The sequence below is a fragment of the Heterodontus francisci genome, chromosome 10 (genome assembly GCF_036365525.1).
Source record: "Heterodontus francisci isolate sHetFra1 chromosome 10, sHetFra1.hap1, whole genome shotgun sequence".
Taxonomy (NCBI): domain Eukaryota; kingdom Metazoa; phylum Chordata; class Chondrichthyes; order Heterodontiformes; family Heterodontidae; genus Heterodontus; species Heterodontus francisci.
This window is the reverse complement of record NC_090380.1, coordinates 23,648,175-23,667,034: the sequence shown is the minus strand read 5'-3', so window position 1 is coordinate 23,667,034 and position 18,860 is coordinate 23,648,175. Positions and strand designations below refer to the sequence as shown.

The window sequence follows — 18,860 nt, the reverse complement described above, 5'->3', positions numbered from 1 at the left end:
CCACTCAGCACCTGACTTCATTACAGCCTTGGTTCAAACATGGACAAAAGAGCTGAACTTAAGAGGTGAGGTGAGAGTGAGAGTGACTGCCCTTGACATCAAGGCAGCATTTGACCGAGTATGGCATCACGGAGCCCTAGCAAAACTGGAGTCAATGGGAATGAAGGGGAGAACTCTCCGCTGGTTGGAGTCATACCTAGTGCAAAGGAAGATGGTTGTGGATGTTGGTGGTCAATCATCTCAGCTCCAGGACATCACTGCAGGAGTTCCTCAGGGTAGTGTCCTAGGCCCAACCATCTTCAGCTGCTTCATCAATGACCTTCCTTCAATCATAAGGTCAGAAGTGGGGATGTTCACTGATAATTGCACAGTGTTCAGCACCATTCGCTACTCTTCAGATACTGAAGCAGACCGTGTAGAAATGCAGCAAGACCTGGACAATATCCAGGCTTGGGCTGATAAGTGGCAAGTAACATTTGAACCATACAAGTGCCAGGCAATGACCATCTCCAACAAGAGAGAATCTAACCATCGGCCCTTGACATTCAATGGCCTTACGATCGCTGAATTCCCCACTATCAACATCCTTGGGGTTACCATTGACCAGAAACTGAACTGAAATAGCTATATAAACACCGTGGCTACAAGAGCAGGTCAGAGGGTAGGAACCCTGTGGCGAGTAACTCACCTCCTGACTCCCCAAAATTTCCATCATCTACAAGGCACAAGTCAGGAATGTGATGGAATACTGTCCACTTGCCTGGATGGGTGCAGCTCCAACAACACTCAAGAAGCTCAATACCATGCAGGACAAAATAGCCAGCTTGATTGGCACCCCATCCACATTCACTCCCTCCACCACAGCGCACATTAGCAGCAGTGTGTACCATCTACAAGATGCATTGCAGCAATGCATCAAGGCTCCTTTGACAGCACTTTCCAAACCAGCGACCTCTACCACCTAGATGAAAAAGGGCAGTAGATGCATGGGAATGCCGCCACCTGCAAGTTTCCTTCCAAGCCAAATGCCCTCCTGAATTGGAACTATATCACCATTCCTTCACTGTCACTGGGTCAAAATCCTGGAACTCCCTTAATAACTGGACTGTTGGTGTACCTACACCCCAAGGACTGCAGCGGTTCGAGATGGTAGCTCACCACCACCTTCTCGAGGGCAATAAGGGATGGGAAATAAATGCTGGCCTAGACAGTGATGCCCACATCCCATGAATGAATTTTAAAAAATCAATGTTTCTGTATCCAATATTGACCTTGTATGTTGTTAAGAATGTAAGTGACTTAGGGGAGAGTTTTTTTCCAGGTGTGGACACAGTAGGAAGTGCAGTTGGAAGGGAGAAGGATCATGTTACTGTAGAGGGATGCAATGGAGTGACGGCCTCAATCAATCTGTAATTGAGACAATGGTATAGAGAAGCCACGTGAGATGGTAAGGTTGAGGGAGTGGCCGTAAATATGGGTAGGAGAGTTTACATGGAGGGAGAGATTAAAGGCAGATCTGAGGGCAGTGAACTCAGAGGAGAGAAGGCAAGTTGAGTTTAAGTGGAGGTTGAAATTATTGGGGATGAGAAGTTCCTCAGTGCAGAGGCTAAGGAAGGAAAGTAGTGAAGCTATCGTGCAATATTTTCAAACTTTCCTGGAAACAGCATTTAGAAGAAGAATGATGCCATTTACTATGCTCAATGTAATCAAAGCATGTTATATTCACAGCATTAAAACAAGGGGACATTTAAATCTGTTTAACTTCTCATCCTTTTGCCATCACTGAAGTTAGTGGTTTCCTTCTACAGAAACGTCTGAGTGTGCAGATTTTCTCAAAGCAGAGAATGAGTAACACCACCATCCTGGAGAATAGCTCATGTGAGAACATTACCAACTTCAAAGCTTCCATCTACCCACCAACGTATATCATTGTATTTATTTTTGGATTTATTGAAAACATCTTCTGTTTATATGTATTTTTGAAATTATACAAGAAGAAGACTGCAATCAACATTGTCATGGTGAACCTGGCAATATCGGATCTGCTCTTCGTGTGCACACTGCCCATCCGCGTGTACTATTATTTGAATAAGCACATTTGGAACCTTCCAGATAGCTTGTGCTCAGTCACGTCATATGCCCTGTACTTCAACATGTACTGCAGCATCTACTTTCTGACTCTGATGAGCATCTTGCGTTACTTTGCTATAGTGCATCCAATTAAATGTTTGAAGTATAGAAGTGTCAAATATGCACAAATCATGTGTGTCTCAATATGGGTGTTTGTGGGAGTAGCAGCCTGTCCTTTTCTGAAAAATAGCACTACCTTGAATAATGAAAATGAAAAAAAATGCTTTGAACTCAACAATGATACCACAAATAACATAATGGATAATGTATATACCATGAATTTAATTTCCCTGGTCATAGGTTGCATTATTCCCTTCTTGGTTATCACCGTCTGTTACGCATTTGTTGTTAAGACCTTGCTAACCTCAAAGGCAAAGAATTACAAGCAAAAGCACTCCCACCGAAAAGCTATTACCATGATTGTTATTGTAATGGCTATATTTCTAACCAGTTTTCTGCCCTATCATGTTCTACGAACTGTCTATCTTGTCACAAAGAGAATGGAAAAAACATCCCAAGCCAGCTGTTTTATTCAGAAAACCGTGGTGGTTACCTTGTGTGGTGCAGCAATCAATTCCTGTTTGGATCCCCTTTTATATTACTTTGCAGCAGAGAACTTCAGGGGCAAGCTGAGAAACACAGAAAAGTGCACATCCAGAGGTTCTCCTGCCCGAATGCATCAAACCTGACTGTCTCCTACAATTCATTTGCATGTCTGGTTATTATTGTAAGACTGTTGGGAGTGCAGGATCGCAGAATACAAAAGGTCAAGGATCAAGTGAGACATTGTAGTTTCTTTCTAACCTTATTTACATATAGACATGCCAGTTTTCATCTGAAAGGAAGTAGTAGCTTCTCATACAATACTTTTCTTTATATTGAATACAAATCCAGACCCAAGGAGTGATCAAGTCCTTTTGTCTTTGGTGAATAAGAAGGTTCCTGTCTTATGCTGTCTTGTTCCAGCATCATATGTGGTTTTCTTTGAAACCCTTGTAGAATGAGCAGCTTTCAATCTTTTCCTTCAAACCTGCTGTTTGAATTCTCCAGCCCTGCAACCCTGCAAGATATCTGTGCTGCTCCAATTCTGGCCTTGTCCGCATCCCCAGTTTTAATCACTCCACCATTGCTGGTCGTGCATTCAGCTGCTTAGGCCCTAAGTTCTGGAATTCCCTCCCTGAACCTTTCTGCCACGCTATCTCCCTTTCCTCTTTTAAGATGCTGCTCAAAAGCTACCTTTTTGACTAAGCTTTTGATCATCTTCCCTAATGTGGCTCGGTGTCAAATTTCATTTGATAATGCTTCAGTCAAATACCTTGGGACAATTTACTATGTTAAAGCTGCTATATAAATACAAGTTGTTGTTGATCAGAATACCATATTTAAATTATTTTCAACTCAACTAGCAAGAAATTGTTATCAATTCTTCACGCTTAATTATCTATTTCTGCAACTGTGAACATTGTGTCTGATCAGTTCCTCAGGCCTTGTGGCTCACCAAGGCCCATCTTGCTCAACAAAATTTTACCCTGCCAGTAAGTAGCAAACAAGATCCAGAATCCTTTTCAGAACTTGTCAATAACCTAATTTCCTAGCATTCTGATTTTCCTCAAGTCGATAATTCTGTATTTCTTTTACCAAGTAAACAAGGGTTTCAAATGCATTATTCTAGTCTTCTTTAAAACAGGTATTAAAAGTCCATATTGTAAAGTCCAAAATTCTTCAGTGAGAATGTTATAGAGCACGAGAATGAGATTTGAAGATCTGAACTATGGTTCAATATTGAGCTGTAAACATCAGGGAAATCCCAGTTGAATCTCTGCTCAGTGTGTTAGCCAATCTCGGTCAGTTGCATGTGCAACTCGTCATCTAGGTCATGGAAAATCTGTTCCTCATCTCCACTTATCCATCTTTGTTCCATCAGGCCCGGCACATTTTGATTTTGTATATTTTGCAGAAGTTGCTTAGGAGCAGGGAACTATACCCAAACTAGTTCCCAGCACCATTCATCTACAAATCTCTGTAATTTGTACTTGGCACTTATCCCTATTAATGTAACACTGACAAAGCCCAAAATGGGATCAAGAGTGTGATTCAATATTTTGGCCATCAGTAAAAGAAACAATCGCATCAAAGCTGAGAACAGTATGTTGTAAAGAGGTGAGAGAGGGCTGTGGGATTGTTTTTTTAATTAATTCATGGGATGTGGGCATTGCTGGTTAAGCCACCATTTATTGTCCATCCCTAATTGCCCTTGAGAAGGTGGTGGTGAGCTGCCTTCTTGAACTGCTGCTGTCCATGTGGTGTAGGTACACCAACAGCGCTATTAGGAAGGGAGGTCCAGGAATTTGACCCAGCGACTATGAAGGAATGGTGATATAGTTCCAAGTCAGGATGGTGTGTGACTTGGAGGGGAACTTGCAGGTGATGATGTTCCCATGTATTTGCTGCCCTTGTCCTTCCAGTTGGTAGAGGTCGCGGGTTTGGAAGGTGCTGTGTGCAGGTTGAATTCAGTCCGTGGTCATGCTACATAGTTTGGCTTGTCAGCCAGTCAATTACAGCTAGGTGATCTGTGCAACGAAGTGCATAAAATTCAAATTAGATGGGGCTGTCTGAGGTGTTTCAAATATTTTATCATGGGATGGCTTAGGAACATAGGAGCAAATTACAATGGGACGTTAGTGAAAAAAGTGCCTGGGAAATGGCTTGACATTTTGGATATGTGCAGTAGGCAAATTACAATTTGAATTGGTGTAAGCAGTATATTTGTTCTGTACCAAAAGATGATTCCTTAACAGCATTTTAATCAATGTTTGAGTTCCACACCAGCCATACATTTGCTGGTTTTGTTAGTTCATAATAGACATCCAAGTGGGACACTTTAAACTACCTCTTCTAAATGGGAATGTACTTCACAGAATCACAGAATAATACAGTGCAGAAGAGGCCCTTTGGCCCATCGAGTCTGCACCGATGCATTAAAGACACCTGACCTGTCTACCTAATCCCATTTGCCAGCTCTTGGCCCATAGCCTTGAATGTTATGACGTGCCAAGTGCTCATCCAGGTACTTTTTAAAGGATGTGAGGCAACCCACCTCTACCTCCCTCCCAGACAGTGCATTCCAGACCGTCACCACCCTCTGGTTAAAGAAGTTCTTCCTCAAATCCCCCTTAAACCTCCTGCCCCTCACCTTAAACCTGTGTCCCCTCGTAACTGACCCTTCAACTAAGGAGAACTGCTGCTCCCTATCCACCCTGTCAATGCCCCTCATAATCTTGTACATCTCTATCAGGTCACCCCTCTGTTTTCTCTGCTCCAGCGAAAACAACCCAAGCCTATCCAACCTCTCTTCATAGCTTAAATGTTCCATCTCAGGCACTATCCTGGTGAATCGCCTCTGCACCCCCTCCAGTGCAATCACATCCTTCCTATAATGTGGCGACCAGAATTGCACACAGTACTCCAGCTGTGGCCTTACCAAAGTTCTAAACAACTCCAACGTGACCTCCCTGCTTTTGTAATCTATGCCTCGATTGATAAAGGCAAGTGTCCCATATGCCTTTTTCACCACCCTATTAACCTGCCCTTCTGCCTTCAGAGATCTATGGACAAACACGCCAAGGTCCCTTTGTTCCTCGGAACTTCCCAGTGACAGGCCATTCATTGAATACTTCCATGTCACATTACTCCTTCCAAAGTGTATCACCACATACTTTTCAGCATTAAATTCCATCTGCCACTTTTCTGCCCATTTGACCATCCCGTCTATATCTTCCTGTAACCCAAGACACTCCACCTCACTGTTAACCACTCGGCCAATCTTTGTGTCATCCGCGAACTTACTGATCCTACCCCCCACATAGCCATCTGTGTCGTTTATATAAATGACAAACAATAGGGGACCCAGTACAGATCCCTGTGGTACGCCACTGGACACTGGCTTCCAGTCACTAAAACAGCCGTCTGTCATCACTCTCTGTCTCCTACAGCTAAGCCAATTTTGAATCCATCTTATCAAGTTACTCTGTATCCCATGTGCATTTGCTTTCTTGATAAGTCTCCCATGTGGGACCTTGTCAAAGGCTTTGCTGAAATCCATGTAAACTACATCAACTGCACTACCCTCATCTACACACCTGGTCACATGCTCAAAAAATTCAATCAAATTTATTAGGCATGACCTCCCTCTGACAAAGCCTTGCTGACTATTCCTAATCAAATTTTGCCTCTCCAAGTGGAGATAGATTCTCTCCTTCAGAATTTTCTCCAATAGTTTCCCTACCACTGACGTGAGACTGACAGGTCTGTAGTTCTCTGGCTTATCTCTACAACCTTTCTTAAATAGTGGGACCACATTAGCTGTTCTCCAGTCCTCTGGCACCTTCCCCCTGGCCAGAGAGGAATTAAAAATTTGGGTCAGAGCCCCTGCAATCTCCACCCTCGCCTCCCACAGCATCCTGGGACACAAATTGTCCGGACCTGGAGATTTGTCCACTTTTAAGCCTGCCAAAACCTCCAATACCTTGTCACTCCCCATGACAATTTGCTCAAGAACCTCACAGTCTCTCTCTCTGAGTTCCATATCTACATCCTCATTCTCTTGGGTGAAGACAGATGTGCAGTATTCGTTCAACACCCTACCAATGTCCTCTGGTTCCACCCACAGATTTCACCCTTGGTCCCTAATGGGTCCTACTCTTTCCCTGGTTATCCTCTTCCCATTGATATACTTATAGAATATCTTGGGATTTTCCCTACTTTTACCAGCCAGAGCTTTCTCATATCCCCTCTTTGCTCTCCTAATTGCTTTCTTAAGCTCCATCCTGCACTTTCTGTACTCTACTAATGCTTCCGTTGATTTTCTCTCCTTGTATTTGCTAAAAGCCTCTCGTTTCCTTCCATGGTTCTCTGAGCTTGTTGCTCCTCCCTTTACCCTAGAGGGAACATGTTGGGCGTGTACCGTCCCCATTTCCTTTTTGAATGCCCCCCACTGCTCTTCTGTAGATTTCCTGACAAGTAACTCTTTCCAGTCTACCTTGGCCAGATCCTGTCTTATTTTACTAAAATTCGCTCTCCCCCAATTCCAAAAACATTTTTTGCAACTTGTCTATTTCTTTCTCCATAACAAGCTTAAATTGTACCATGTTGTGGTCGCTATCACCAAAATGCCCCCCCACCAACACATCAACCACCTGTCCGGCTTCATTCCCCAGAATTAGATCCAGCACTGCACCCTCCCTTGTTGGATCCTCTACATATTGAGCTAAACAGTTCTCCTGTATACATTTTAAGAACTCCACTCCATCTAAGCCCTTAACACGATGAGTATCCCAATTAATGTTGGGAAAGTTGAAATCACCTAATATAATTACGCTATTATTATTTTTACACGCCTCTGCGAATTGCGCACATATTTGCTCCTCAATTTCCCGCTGACTATCTGGGGGTCTATAATAAACACCTAGCAATGTGGCTGTCCCTTTTTTATTCCTAAACTCTTGATTCCTACTTGGTGACTTTCTCACTAGTCTTACTTCATCATGTATTGTATATTGGAAGTACATGGTGACATCTGCTAGCTAAAAGAGACTGGATAGAGGCCAAGGTACATGGTAGGGGAAAAGATGAAGTATAAGCAAATGTAAAGTATGAAAGCATTTAAATTGTTGAATTAATTGGATTAGCCAAAGTATAATCATACCGAATCATTAGACCCAGATCATATTGCAACAGTAATGTTATATTTGAGCATCATGCTTTTGACATGTCTTTAGATGAGGTGATATTAAGGGTTGGTGAGGAATCTTGGTGATGCTACTGATTATAGTTAGCAGTTTTCCATTCGATTACTGAACTTGCTTTGGTATTTTGTAATTAACTTTCCTACTGCTTATGGTTTTATCCAGCTGATTGGAACTTCCTGTTGGTTGTGGAATTGTTTTAGAACAAGTGGGTTATTGGGTTATTACAAGGTCTTGCATATTATTAAACAAAAGGCTTCCCAACACCTCTCAAAGTAATTTCATTGTCCGCTTTTGCTCTATCACAGCCCAAGTGTCAGCTTTGGCTCAGTCTCTGAGCGAGAGCGTTTTGTATTCAAGCCTTCCTCCAGAGGTTTGAGCACTTAATTTAGGCTGACAGTCCAATGAAGTAATGAGGGAGTGCTGCACTATTCGAGGTGCTGTCTTTCAGATGAGACATTAAACCAAGACATTATCTGCCCTCTCTGGTAATTATAGAAGGTCACATGGCACTATTTTAAGGATGAACAGGAGAGTTCTCCAAGTATTAAAACAAGAAAGTGCTGGAAATACTCAGCAGGTCTGGTAGAAATACTCAGCAGGTCTGGTAGCATCTCTGGAGAGAGAAGCAGAGTTAATATTTCAGATCAGTGACCCTTCATCAGAACAAACCTGCTGAGTATTTCTAGCATTTCTTGTTTTTATTTCATATTTCCAGCATCTGCAGTACTTTGCTTTTATTTTAGAGTTCTCCGAGTGCCCTGGCCAACATTTAATCCTCAACTGGCATCACTAAAACAGAGTACCTGATCATTTATCTCATTGCTGTTTGTGAGCCCTTCCTTTGTGCAATTTGGCAACTGCATTTCCGACATTGCAGCAGTGACTAAACTTCAAAAGTACTTCACTGGATATAAAGCAACATTCTGTAGTCCTGAAAGGAGCTACGTGTGCACATTCTTTCAGCTTGCCACAGGAAACCCTTATCGATGCTTTTGATATCTCAGGATTCAACTTCTCAAATACCTGCCTGGCTGGCTTCCTGGTCTCCTCCCTCTGGAAACTCCAACTCTCCGTCTGATATCTTATATCACACTAGGTGTTGCTCACTCATCATCTCTGACCTAATTGACCTCCAATGGCTCTGTATATCAATGTGCCAAATTCAAAGCGCTTGCTATTGTTTACAGATCCCTTCAGGGCCTTGCCTCACCTTATCTCCACAATCTAATTCAGCAGTATGACCCAGCCCACATCCTAAAGTCCTCTGACTCACTCCGATGCATCTCCTCGTATCGTTCCTCGCTTGGTGGTAGAGCTTTCAGTTGTATTGGCCTCACCATCTGGAGTTCTTCCTTAACCCTGCCCAACTCGTATCAGCCAGTTCTCCTAAATCTTCCATTACTTGGTTTGTCTGCATCTGGGGCTCTTTTATTACCCTTTTTATTAATAGTGCTGTACTTATGCAAGTTGTTTTTGTAATTGAGTCACTGATTGGCATCATTAAATCAGCTATTGACCATGGTCATATCTTGAATCATCAATTTGTTTTCTCTCTTCTGTTACAATACCACACAACATTCCAAGTCAGGCAAGGAACCTGCTTCCAGGTATCACCCGCTACTGCTCCATAGCTGCATAATAGAATTGTATTCATTACAATGGGAAAAGAGACATCTCTGCTTTGTGTTTCTCCCTGTTAGCTCAACCACGTCAGGAACACACCAGATGGTAATTGTAAGCCGGAATCCATGTCCCATTGCTTTGTAATGCAGCATCCTGGCATGGTTCATTGATGCCTGGTTTAGATCTATGCTTTGTGTTACCATAATCTATTGATTCTGTGTTAGAGTTATCTTGTTTCAATTATTGCTGATGTTGCTCAAATATATCAATAAACTGAGTGATATATTTTAACCTACAAAATTGACTTTTGTACATATCAAGTTAAGCTTTTTCAGTGTAGGAAACCTTTTGGCATATGGTAATATGTAAAATATAAAAGTATTATTGCACTTTTGTATCTGCACCTTAAATGCTACATTATTTAATTGCAATTATAAATTTGATTTTTACATTTATGTTAAGTTTTTATTGTTATCAATTCACAAATAAAAATGGAAAATAAAAAATATAGTCAAGAGTTTTGTCTCCACAATCTTACTAGAGGAACTGAATGAAACTGTCCACACTCTTCTTGCCATTTTCATTTGTTCTTGAAGCTTGGCCAGATAAATAGTACAAAGAAGTTCACCAAAGTAAGTGTTTGCTGAATGTACTTGCTTCAAGTGTAATGCTATGGCACAGCTGTGACAATCGCTCTCACTTCAGCCAGCTATTTCTTGACATTGGACACATGATGATTTCTTGCCAAACCTCAAGCCTTTTTTCACACAGTCCTCAGTGACGGGGAACTTCAGCCATGTGGAGAGATGAGAGAAGATGGGATTGTTCTCCTTCAAGCAGAGAAGGTTAAGAAGAGATTTAATGGAAGTTTAGAAAATCATGAAGAGTTTTGATAAAAGGGCATGAGAAGAAGCTGACAGAAGAGTCGATAAGCAGAGGACACAGACTTCACATAATTGCCAAAAGAACCAAATTATAACGTTATTACATTGCACTGACTGAAAGGGTGGTAGAACCAGATTCAATAGTAAATTTCAAAAGGGAAGTTGATATATACTTAAAAAGGAAAGCATTGCAGGGCTATGGGGAAAGAACAGGGGAATGGGACTAATTGGATAGCTTTTTCGAAGAGTAGGCACAGGCTTGATGGGCTGAATGGCCTCCTTCTCTGTTGTATCATTCAATCACAAGTAACCTATATTCATCCATGGTACATTTTCCAATTTCCAATAGTTCAATGAGGTGGCTCTTTATCACAAAACCTAGGCCCAACTATGTTACCACCAGCAGCCACCAGCATGCTGTGTGCTCATTGACTCATGCCTTGGAATGCAGAGCAGCCAAATGCACAGGCATACAAGGCTATGGAGCCCACCTCATTAATCACTTTACAATTGCTGGATGAGGAAGCTTTCTTTGATATTTGACTGAAATTGATGCCACTCTGCTATGCAGCCAAGTGGTTTAGTGTTGAGCCAGAGTAGGGCAGGCCCAGGCAGTCACCATTGTATCAAAGGTGGCATCAGAAACAGCAAGGCCATCTTAAACTGAGCAGAAGAATAGCAGGAGCCAGCACCATTCCTATATATTTGGGTGGTTTATAATCTCTTTCTTTTAGTTTTGGTGACTGTAGCTTGACAGTAGCGAAGGTGCGAGAGCGAGCTTCCAGCTGGGAAGTCAATTTCAGTGTAAGTTTAAAAGTTAATTCCCTTTTGTTTTTCGGAGGACCAGGGGACTGCTGGGTAAGTAAAAACTATATATTTGGGTGGTTTATAATCTCTTTCTTTTAGTTTTGGTGACTGCAGCTTGACAGTAGCGAAGGTGCGAGAGCGAGCTTACAGCTGGGAAGTCAATTTCAGTGTAAGTTTAAAAGTTAATTCCCTTTTGTTTTTCGGAGGACCAGGGGACTGCTGGGTAAATAAAAACTATATATTTGGGTGATTTATAATCTCTTTCTTTTAGTTTTGGTGACTGCAGCTTGACAGTAGCGAAGGTGCGAGAGCGAGCCTCCAGCTGGGAAGTCAATTTCAGTGTAAGTTTAAAAGTTAATTCCCTTTTGTTTTTCGGAGGACCAGGGGACTGCTGGGTAAGTAAAAACTATATATTTGGGTGGTTTATAATCTCTTTCTTTTAGTTTTGGTGACTGCAGCTTGACAGTAGCGAAGGTGCGAGAGCGAGCTTACAGCTGGGAAGTCAATTTCAGTGTAAGTTTAAAAGTTAATTCCCTTTTGTTTTTCGGAGGACCAGGGGACTGCTGGGTAAGTAAAAACTATATATTTGGGTGGTTTATAATCTCTTTCTTTTAGTTTTGGTGACTGCAGCTTGACAGTAGCGAAGGTGCGAGAGCGAGCCTCCAGCTGGGAAGTCAATTTCAGTGTAAGTTTAAAAGTTAATTCCCTTTTGTTTTTCGGAGGACCAGGGGACTGCTGGGTAAGTAAAAACTATATATTTGGGTGGTGGCTGTACCCGAGACACTGCATGTGTAGTGTCTCCCACCCACCCTCCTCCTCGAACCAAAAAAAAGGACTCTGGTGTGTTGATAAGGTAAGCTTTTTATTTAAGAAGTTCTGTCTGTTGGATTGCTAACCTAACAAGTTTTGACATTTTTTTTTGGTTTTTCAGTAGATTTGTTGGGAATTTAGAATAGAGGGAATGGAAGTTAAGGCAGTTGTATGTTCCTCCTGCAGAATGTGGGAGGTAAGGGTCGCCAAGAGTGTCCCTGCTGACTGCATCTGCGGGAAGTGCACCCAACTCCAGCTCCTCGAGAACCGCGTTAGGGAACTGGAGCTGGAGCTGGATGAACTTCGGATCATTCGGGAGGCGGAGGGGGTTATTGAGAGGAGTTATGGGGAGGTGGTCACACCTCAGGTAAAAGAAGTAGGTAGATGGGTTACCGTCAGGGGAAGGAGAGGGAACCAGCAGGCAGTGCAGGGATCCCCTGTGGCCGTTTCCCTCAACAACAGGTATACCGTTTTGGATACTGTTGCGGGGGACGACTTACCAGGGGTAAGCAATGAGGTACAGGTATCTGGCACAGAGTCTGTCCCTGTTGCTCAGAAGGGAAGGGGGAAGAGGAGCAGAGCATTGGTCATTGGGGACTCCATAGTTAGGGGAACAGATAGGAGGTTCTGTGGGAACGAGAGAGACTCACGGTTGGTATGTTGCCTCCCAGGTTCCAGGGTTCGTGATGTCTCGGATCGTGTTTTTGGGATCCTTAAGGGGGAGGGGGAGCAGCCCCAAGTCGTGGTCCACATAGGCACCAACGACATAGGTAGGAAGAGAGATGGGGATTTAAGACAGAAATTCAGGGAGCTAGGGTGGAAGCTTAGAGCAAGAACAAACAGAGTTGTTATCTCTGGGTTGTTGCCCGTGCCACGTGACAGCGAAGCGAGGAATAGGGAGAGAGAGGAGTTGAACACGTGGCTGCAGGGATGGTGCAGGAGGGAGGGTTTTGGTTTCCTGGATAATTGGGGCTCTTTCTGGGGTAGGTGGGACCTCTACAAACAGGATGGTCTTCACCTGAACCAGAGGGGTACCAATATCCTGGGGGGGGAGATTTGCTAGTGCTCTTTGGGGGGGTTTAAACTAATTCAGCAGGGGAACGGGAACCTAAATTGTAGTGCCAGTGTACAGGATGTTGAGAGTAGTGAGGTCAGGGATAAGGTTACAAGGACGCAAGAGGGCACTGGCAAGCAAGAACCTGGTTTAAAGTGTGTCTACTTCAACGCCAGGAGCATCCGGAATGAGGTGGGTGAGCTTGCAGCATGGGTTGGTACCTGGGATCTCGATGTAGTGGCCATTTCGGAGACATGGGTAGAGCAGGTGCAGGAATGGATGTTGCAGGTTCCGGGATTTAGATGTTTCAGTAAGAACAGAGAAGATGGTAAAAGAGGGGGGGTGTGGCATTGTTAATCAAGGAGAGTATTACAGCGACAGAAAGGACATTTGAGGACTCGTCTACTGAGGTAGTATGGGCCGAGGTTAGAAACAGGAGAGGTGAGGTCACCCCTGTTAGGAGTCTTTTATAGACCTCCAAATAGTTCCAGAGATGTAGAGGAAAGGATAGCGAAGATGATTCTCGACAGGGGCGAGCGTAACAGGGTAGTTGTTATGGGAGACTTTAACTTTCCAAATATCGACTGGAAATACTATAGTTCGAGTACTTTAGATGGGTCAGTTTTTGTCCAGTGTGTGCAGGAGGGTTTTCTGACACAGTACGTAGACAGGCCAACCAGGGGCGATGCCACATTGGATTTGGTACTGGGTAATGAACCCGGCCAGGTGTTAGATTTAGATGTAGGTGAGCAGTTTGGTGATAGTGACCACAATTCGGTTAGGTTTACCTTAGCGATGGGCAGGGACAGGTATATACCGCAGGGCAAAAATTATAGCTGGGGGAAAGGAAATTATGATGCGATTAGGCAAGATTTAGGATGCGTAGGATGGGGAAGGAAACTGCAGGGGATGGGAACAATCGAAATGTGGAGCTTATTCAAGGAGCAGCTACTGCGTGTCCTTGATAAGTATGTACCTGTGAGGCAGGGAGGAAGTTGTCGAGCGAGGGAGCCGTGGTTTACTAAAGAAGTTGAAGCGCTTGTCAAGAGGAAGAAGAAGGCTTATGTTAGGATGAGACGTGAAGGCTCAGTGAGGGCGCTTGAGAGTTACAAGCTAGCCAGGAAGGATCTAAAGGGAGAGCTAAGAAGAGCAAGGAGAGGACACGAGAAGTCATTGGCGGATAGGATCAGGGAAAACCCTAAGGCTTTCTATAGGTATATCAGGAGTAAAAGAATGACTAGAGTTAGATTAGGGCCAATCAAGGATAGTAGTGGGATGTTGTGTGTGGAATCAGAGGAGGTAGGGGAAGTGTTAAATGAATATTTTGCGTCAGTATTTACAGTAGAGAAAGAAAATGTTGTCGAGGCGAATACTGAGATTCAGGCTACTAGGCTAGATGGGATTGAGGTTCACAAGGAGGAGGTGTTATCAATTTTGGAAAGTGTGAAAATAGATAAGTCCCCTGGGCCAGATGGGATTTATCCTAGGATTCTCTGGGAAGCTAGGGAGGAGATTGCAGAGCCTTTGTCCTTGATCTTTATGTCGTCATTGTCGACAGGAATAGTGCCAGAAGACTGGAGGATAGCAAATGTTGTCCCCTTGTTCAAGAAGGGGAGTAGAGACAGCCCTGGTAATTATAGACCTGTGAGCCTTACTTTGGTTGTGGGTAAAATGTTGGAAAAGGCTATAAGAGACAGGATTTATAATCATCTTGAAAAGAATAAGTTCATTAGCGATAGTCAGCACGGTTTTGTGACGGGTAGGTCGTGCCTCACAAACCTTATTGAGTTTTTCGAGAAGGTGACCAAACAGGTGGATGAGGGTAAAGCAGTGGATGTGGTGTATATGGATTTCAGTAAGGCGTTTGATAAGGTTCCCCATGGTAGGCTATTGCAGAAAATACGGAAGTATGGGGTTGAAGGTGATTTAGAGCTTTGGATCAGAAATTGGCTTGCTGAACGAAGACAGAGGGAACATGTTGGGCGTGTACCCTCCCCATTTCCTTTTTGAATGCCCCCCACTGCTCTTCTGTAGATTTCCTGACAAGTAACTCTTTCCAGTCTATCTTGGCCAGATCCTTCCTTATTTTACTAAAATTCGCTCTTCCCCAATTCCAAAACCTTTTTTTGCAACTTGTCTACATCTTTCTCCATAACAAGCTTAAATTGTACCATGTTGTGTTCGCTATCACCAAAATGCTTCCCCACCAACACATCAACCACCTGTCTGGCTTCATTCCCCAGAATTAGGTCCAGCACTGCACCCTCCCTTGTTGGATCCTCTACATATTGAGCTAAACAGTTCTCCTGTATACATTTTAAGAACTCCACTCCATCTAAGCCCTTAACACGATGACTATCCCAATTAATGTTGGGAAAGTTGAAATCACCTAATATAATTACCCTATTATTATTTTTACACGCCTCTGCGAATTGCGCACATATTTGCTCCTCAATTTCCCGCTGACTATCTGGGGGTCTATAATAGACACCGAGCAATGTGGCTGTCCCTTTTTTATTCCTAAACTCTTGATTCCTACTTGGTGACTTTCCCACAGGTCTTACTTCATCATGTATTGTATATTGGAAGTACATGGTGAAATCTGCTAGCAAAAAGAGATTGGATAGAGGCCAAGGTACATGGTAGGGGAAAAGATGAAGTATAAGCAAATGTAAAGTATGAAAGCATTTAAATTGTTGAATTAATTGGATTAGCCAAAGTATAATCATACCGAATCATTAGATCCAGATCATATTGCAAGAGTAATGTTATATTTGAGCATCATGCTTTTGACATGTCTTTAGATGAGGTGATATTAAGGGTTGGTGAGGAATCTTGGTGATGCTACTGATTATAGTTAGCAGTTTTCCATTCGATTACTGAACTTGCTTTGGTATTTTGTGATTAACTTTCCTACTGCTTATGGTTTTATCCAGCTGATTGGAACTTCCTGTTGGTTGTGGAATTGTTTTAGAACAAGTGGGTTATTGGGTTATTGCAAGGTCTTGCATATTATTAAACAAAAAGCTTCCCAACACCTCTTAAATTAATTTCATTGTCCGCTTTTCCCCTATCACAGCCCAAGTGTCAGCTTTGGCTCAGTCTCTGAGCGAGAGCGTTTTGTATTCAAGCCTTCCTCCAGAGGTTTGAGCACTTAATTTAGGCTGACAGTCCAATGAAGTAATGAGGGAGTGCTGCACTAGTGGAGGTGCTATCTTTCAGATGAGACATGAAACCAAGACATTATCTGCCCTCTCTGGTGGTTATAGAAGGTCACATGGCACTATTTTAAGGACGAACAGGAGAGTTCTCTCAGTATTAAAACAAGAAAGTGCTGGAAATACTCAGCAGGTCTAGCAGCATCTGTGGAGAGAGAAGCGGAGTTAATATTTCAGATCAGTGACCCTTCATCAGAACAAACCTGCTGAGTATTTCTAGCATTTCTTGTTTTTATTTCAGATTTCCAGCATCTGCAGTACTTTGCTTTTATTTTAGAGTTCTCCGAGTGCCCTGGCCAACATTTAATCCTCAACTGGCATCACTAAAACAGAGTACCTGATCATTTATCTCATTGCTGTTTGTGAGCCCTTCCTTTGTGCAATTTGGCAACTGCATTTCCGACATTGCAGCAGTGACTAAACTTCAATAGTACTTCACTGGATATAAAGCAACATTCTGTAGTCCTGAAAGGAGCTACGTGTGCACATTCTTTCAGCTTGCCACAGGAAACCCTTATCGATGCTTTTGATATCTCAGGATTCAACTTCTCAAATACCTGCCTGGCTGGCTTCCTGGTCTCCTCTCTCTGGAAACTCCAATGGCTCTGTATATCAATGTGCCAAATTCAAAACGCTTGCTATTGTTTACAGATCCCTTCAGGGCCTTGCCTCACCTTATCTCCACAATCTAATTCAGCAGTATGACCCAGCCCACATCCTAAAGTCCTCTGACTCACTCCGATGCATCTCCTCGTATCGTTCCTCGCTTGGTGGTAGAGCTTTCAGTTGTATTGGCCTCACCATCTGGAGTTCTTCCTTAACCCTGCCCAACTCGTATCAGCCAGTTCTCCTAAATCTTCCATTACTTGGTTTGTCTGCATCTGGGGCTCTTTTATTAACCTTTTTATTAATAGTGCTGTACTTATGCAAGTTGTTTTTGTAATTGAGTCACTGATTGGCATCATTAAATCAGCTATTGACCATGGTCATATCTTGAATCATCAATTTGTTTTCTCTCTTCTGTTACAATACCACACAACAATCCAAGTCAGGCAAGGAACCTGGTTCCAGGTATCACCCGATACTGCTCCGTAGCTGCATAATAGAATTGTATTCATTACAATGGGGAAAAGAGACATCTCTGCTTTGTGTTTCTCCCTGTTAGCTCAACCACGTCAGGAACACACCAGATGGTAATTGTAAGCCGGAATCCATGTCCCATTGCTTTGTAATGCAGCATCCTGGCATGGTTCATTGATGCCTGGTTTAGATCTATGCTTTGTGTTACCATAATCTATTGATTCTGTGTTAGAGTTATCTTGTTTCAATTATTGCTGATGTTGCTCAAATATATCAATAAACTGAGTGATATATTTTAACCTACAAAATTGACTTTTGTACATATCAAGTTAAGCTTTTTCAGTGTAGGAAACCTTTTGGCATATGGTAATATGTAAAATATAAAAGTATTATTGCACTTTTGTATCTGCACCTTAAATGCTACATTATTTAATTGCAATTATAAATTTGATTTTTACTTTTATATTAAGTTTTTATTGTCATCAATTCACAAAAAAAATGGAAAATAAAAAATATAGTCAAGAGTTTTGTCTCCACAAACTTACTGGAGGAACTGAATGAAACTGTCCACACTCTTCTTGCCATTTTCATTTGTTCTTGAAGCTTGGCCAGGCAAATGGTACAAAGAAGTTCACCAAAGTAAGTGTTTGCTGAATGTACTTGCTTCAAGTGTAATGCTATGGCACAGCTGTGACAATCGCTCTCACTTCAGCCAGCTATTTCTTGACACTGGACACATGATGATTTCTTGCCAAACCTCAAGCCTTTTTTCACACAGTCCTCAGTGACGGGGAACTTCAGCCATATGGCGGGATGAGAGAAGATGGGATTGTTCTCCTTAGAGCAGAGAAGGTTAAGAGGAGATTTAATGGAAGTTTAGAAAATCATGAAGAGTTTTGATAAAAATGCATGAGAAGAAGCTGACAGAAGAGTCGATAAGCAGAGGACACAGACTTCACATAATTGCCAAAAGAACCAAATTATAACGTTATTCCATTGTACTGACTGAAAGGGTGTTAGAACCAAATTCAAGAGTAAATTTCAAAAGGGAAGTTGATATATACTTAAAAAGTAAAGTATTGCAGGACTATGGGGAAAGAACAGGGGAATGGGACTAATTGGATAGCTTTTTCGAAGAGTAGGCACAGGCTTGATGGGCTGAATGGCCTCCTTCTCTGTTGTATCATTCAATCACAAGTAACCTATATCCATCCATGGTACGTTTTCCAATTTCCAACTGTCCAATGAGGTGGCTCATTTATCACAAAACCTAGGCCCAACATTGTTACCAAGAGCAGCCACCAGCATGCTGTGTGCTCATTGACTCGTGTCTATGGAATGCAGAGCAGCCAAATGCACAGGCATACAAGGCTATGGAGCCCACCTCATTAATCACTTTACAATTGCTGGATGAGGAAGCTTTCTTTGACATTTGACTGAAACTGATGCCACTCTGCTATGCAGCCAAGTGGTTTAGTGTTGAGCCAGAGTACGACAGGCCCAGGCA

At 42.6% G+C, this 18,860-nt stretch overlaps 1 protein-coding gene across 1 annotated transcript; it reads left to right on the top strand.

The window, feature by feature from the left end:
• Positions 1-1,844: 1,844 nt before the first annotated feature.
• On the top strand, positions 1,845-2,945 carry LOC137374095 (cysteinyl leukotriene receptor 2-like). The gene has a single exon (XM_068039853.1). It carries the CDS (start codon positions 1,845-1,847, stop codon positions 2,817-2,819), a length of 975 nt encoding a protein of 324 aa, XP_067895954.1. The 3' UTR covers positions 2,820-2,945.
• The last annotated feature ends 15,915 nt before the right edge of the window (positions 2,946-18,860 follow it).

Excerpts from the sequence above, each read along its gene's own strand:
- LOC137374095 (XM_068039853.1), top strand. The coding sequence starts at position 1,845 with ATGAGTAACACCACCATCCTGGAGAATAGCTCATGTGAGAACATTACC.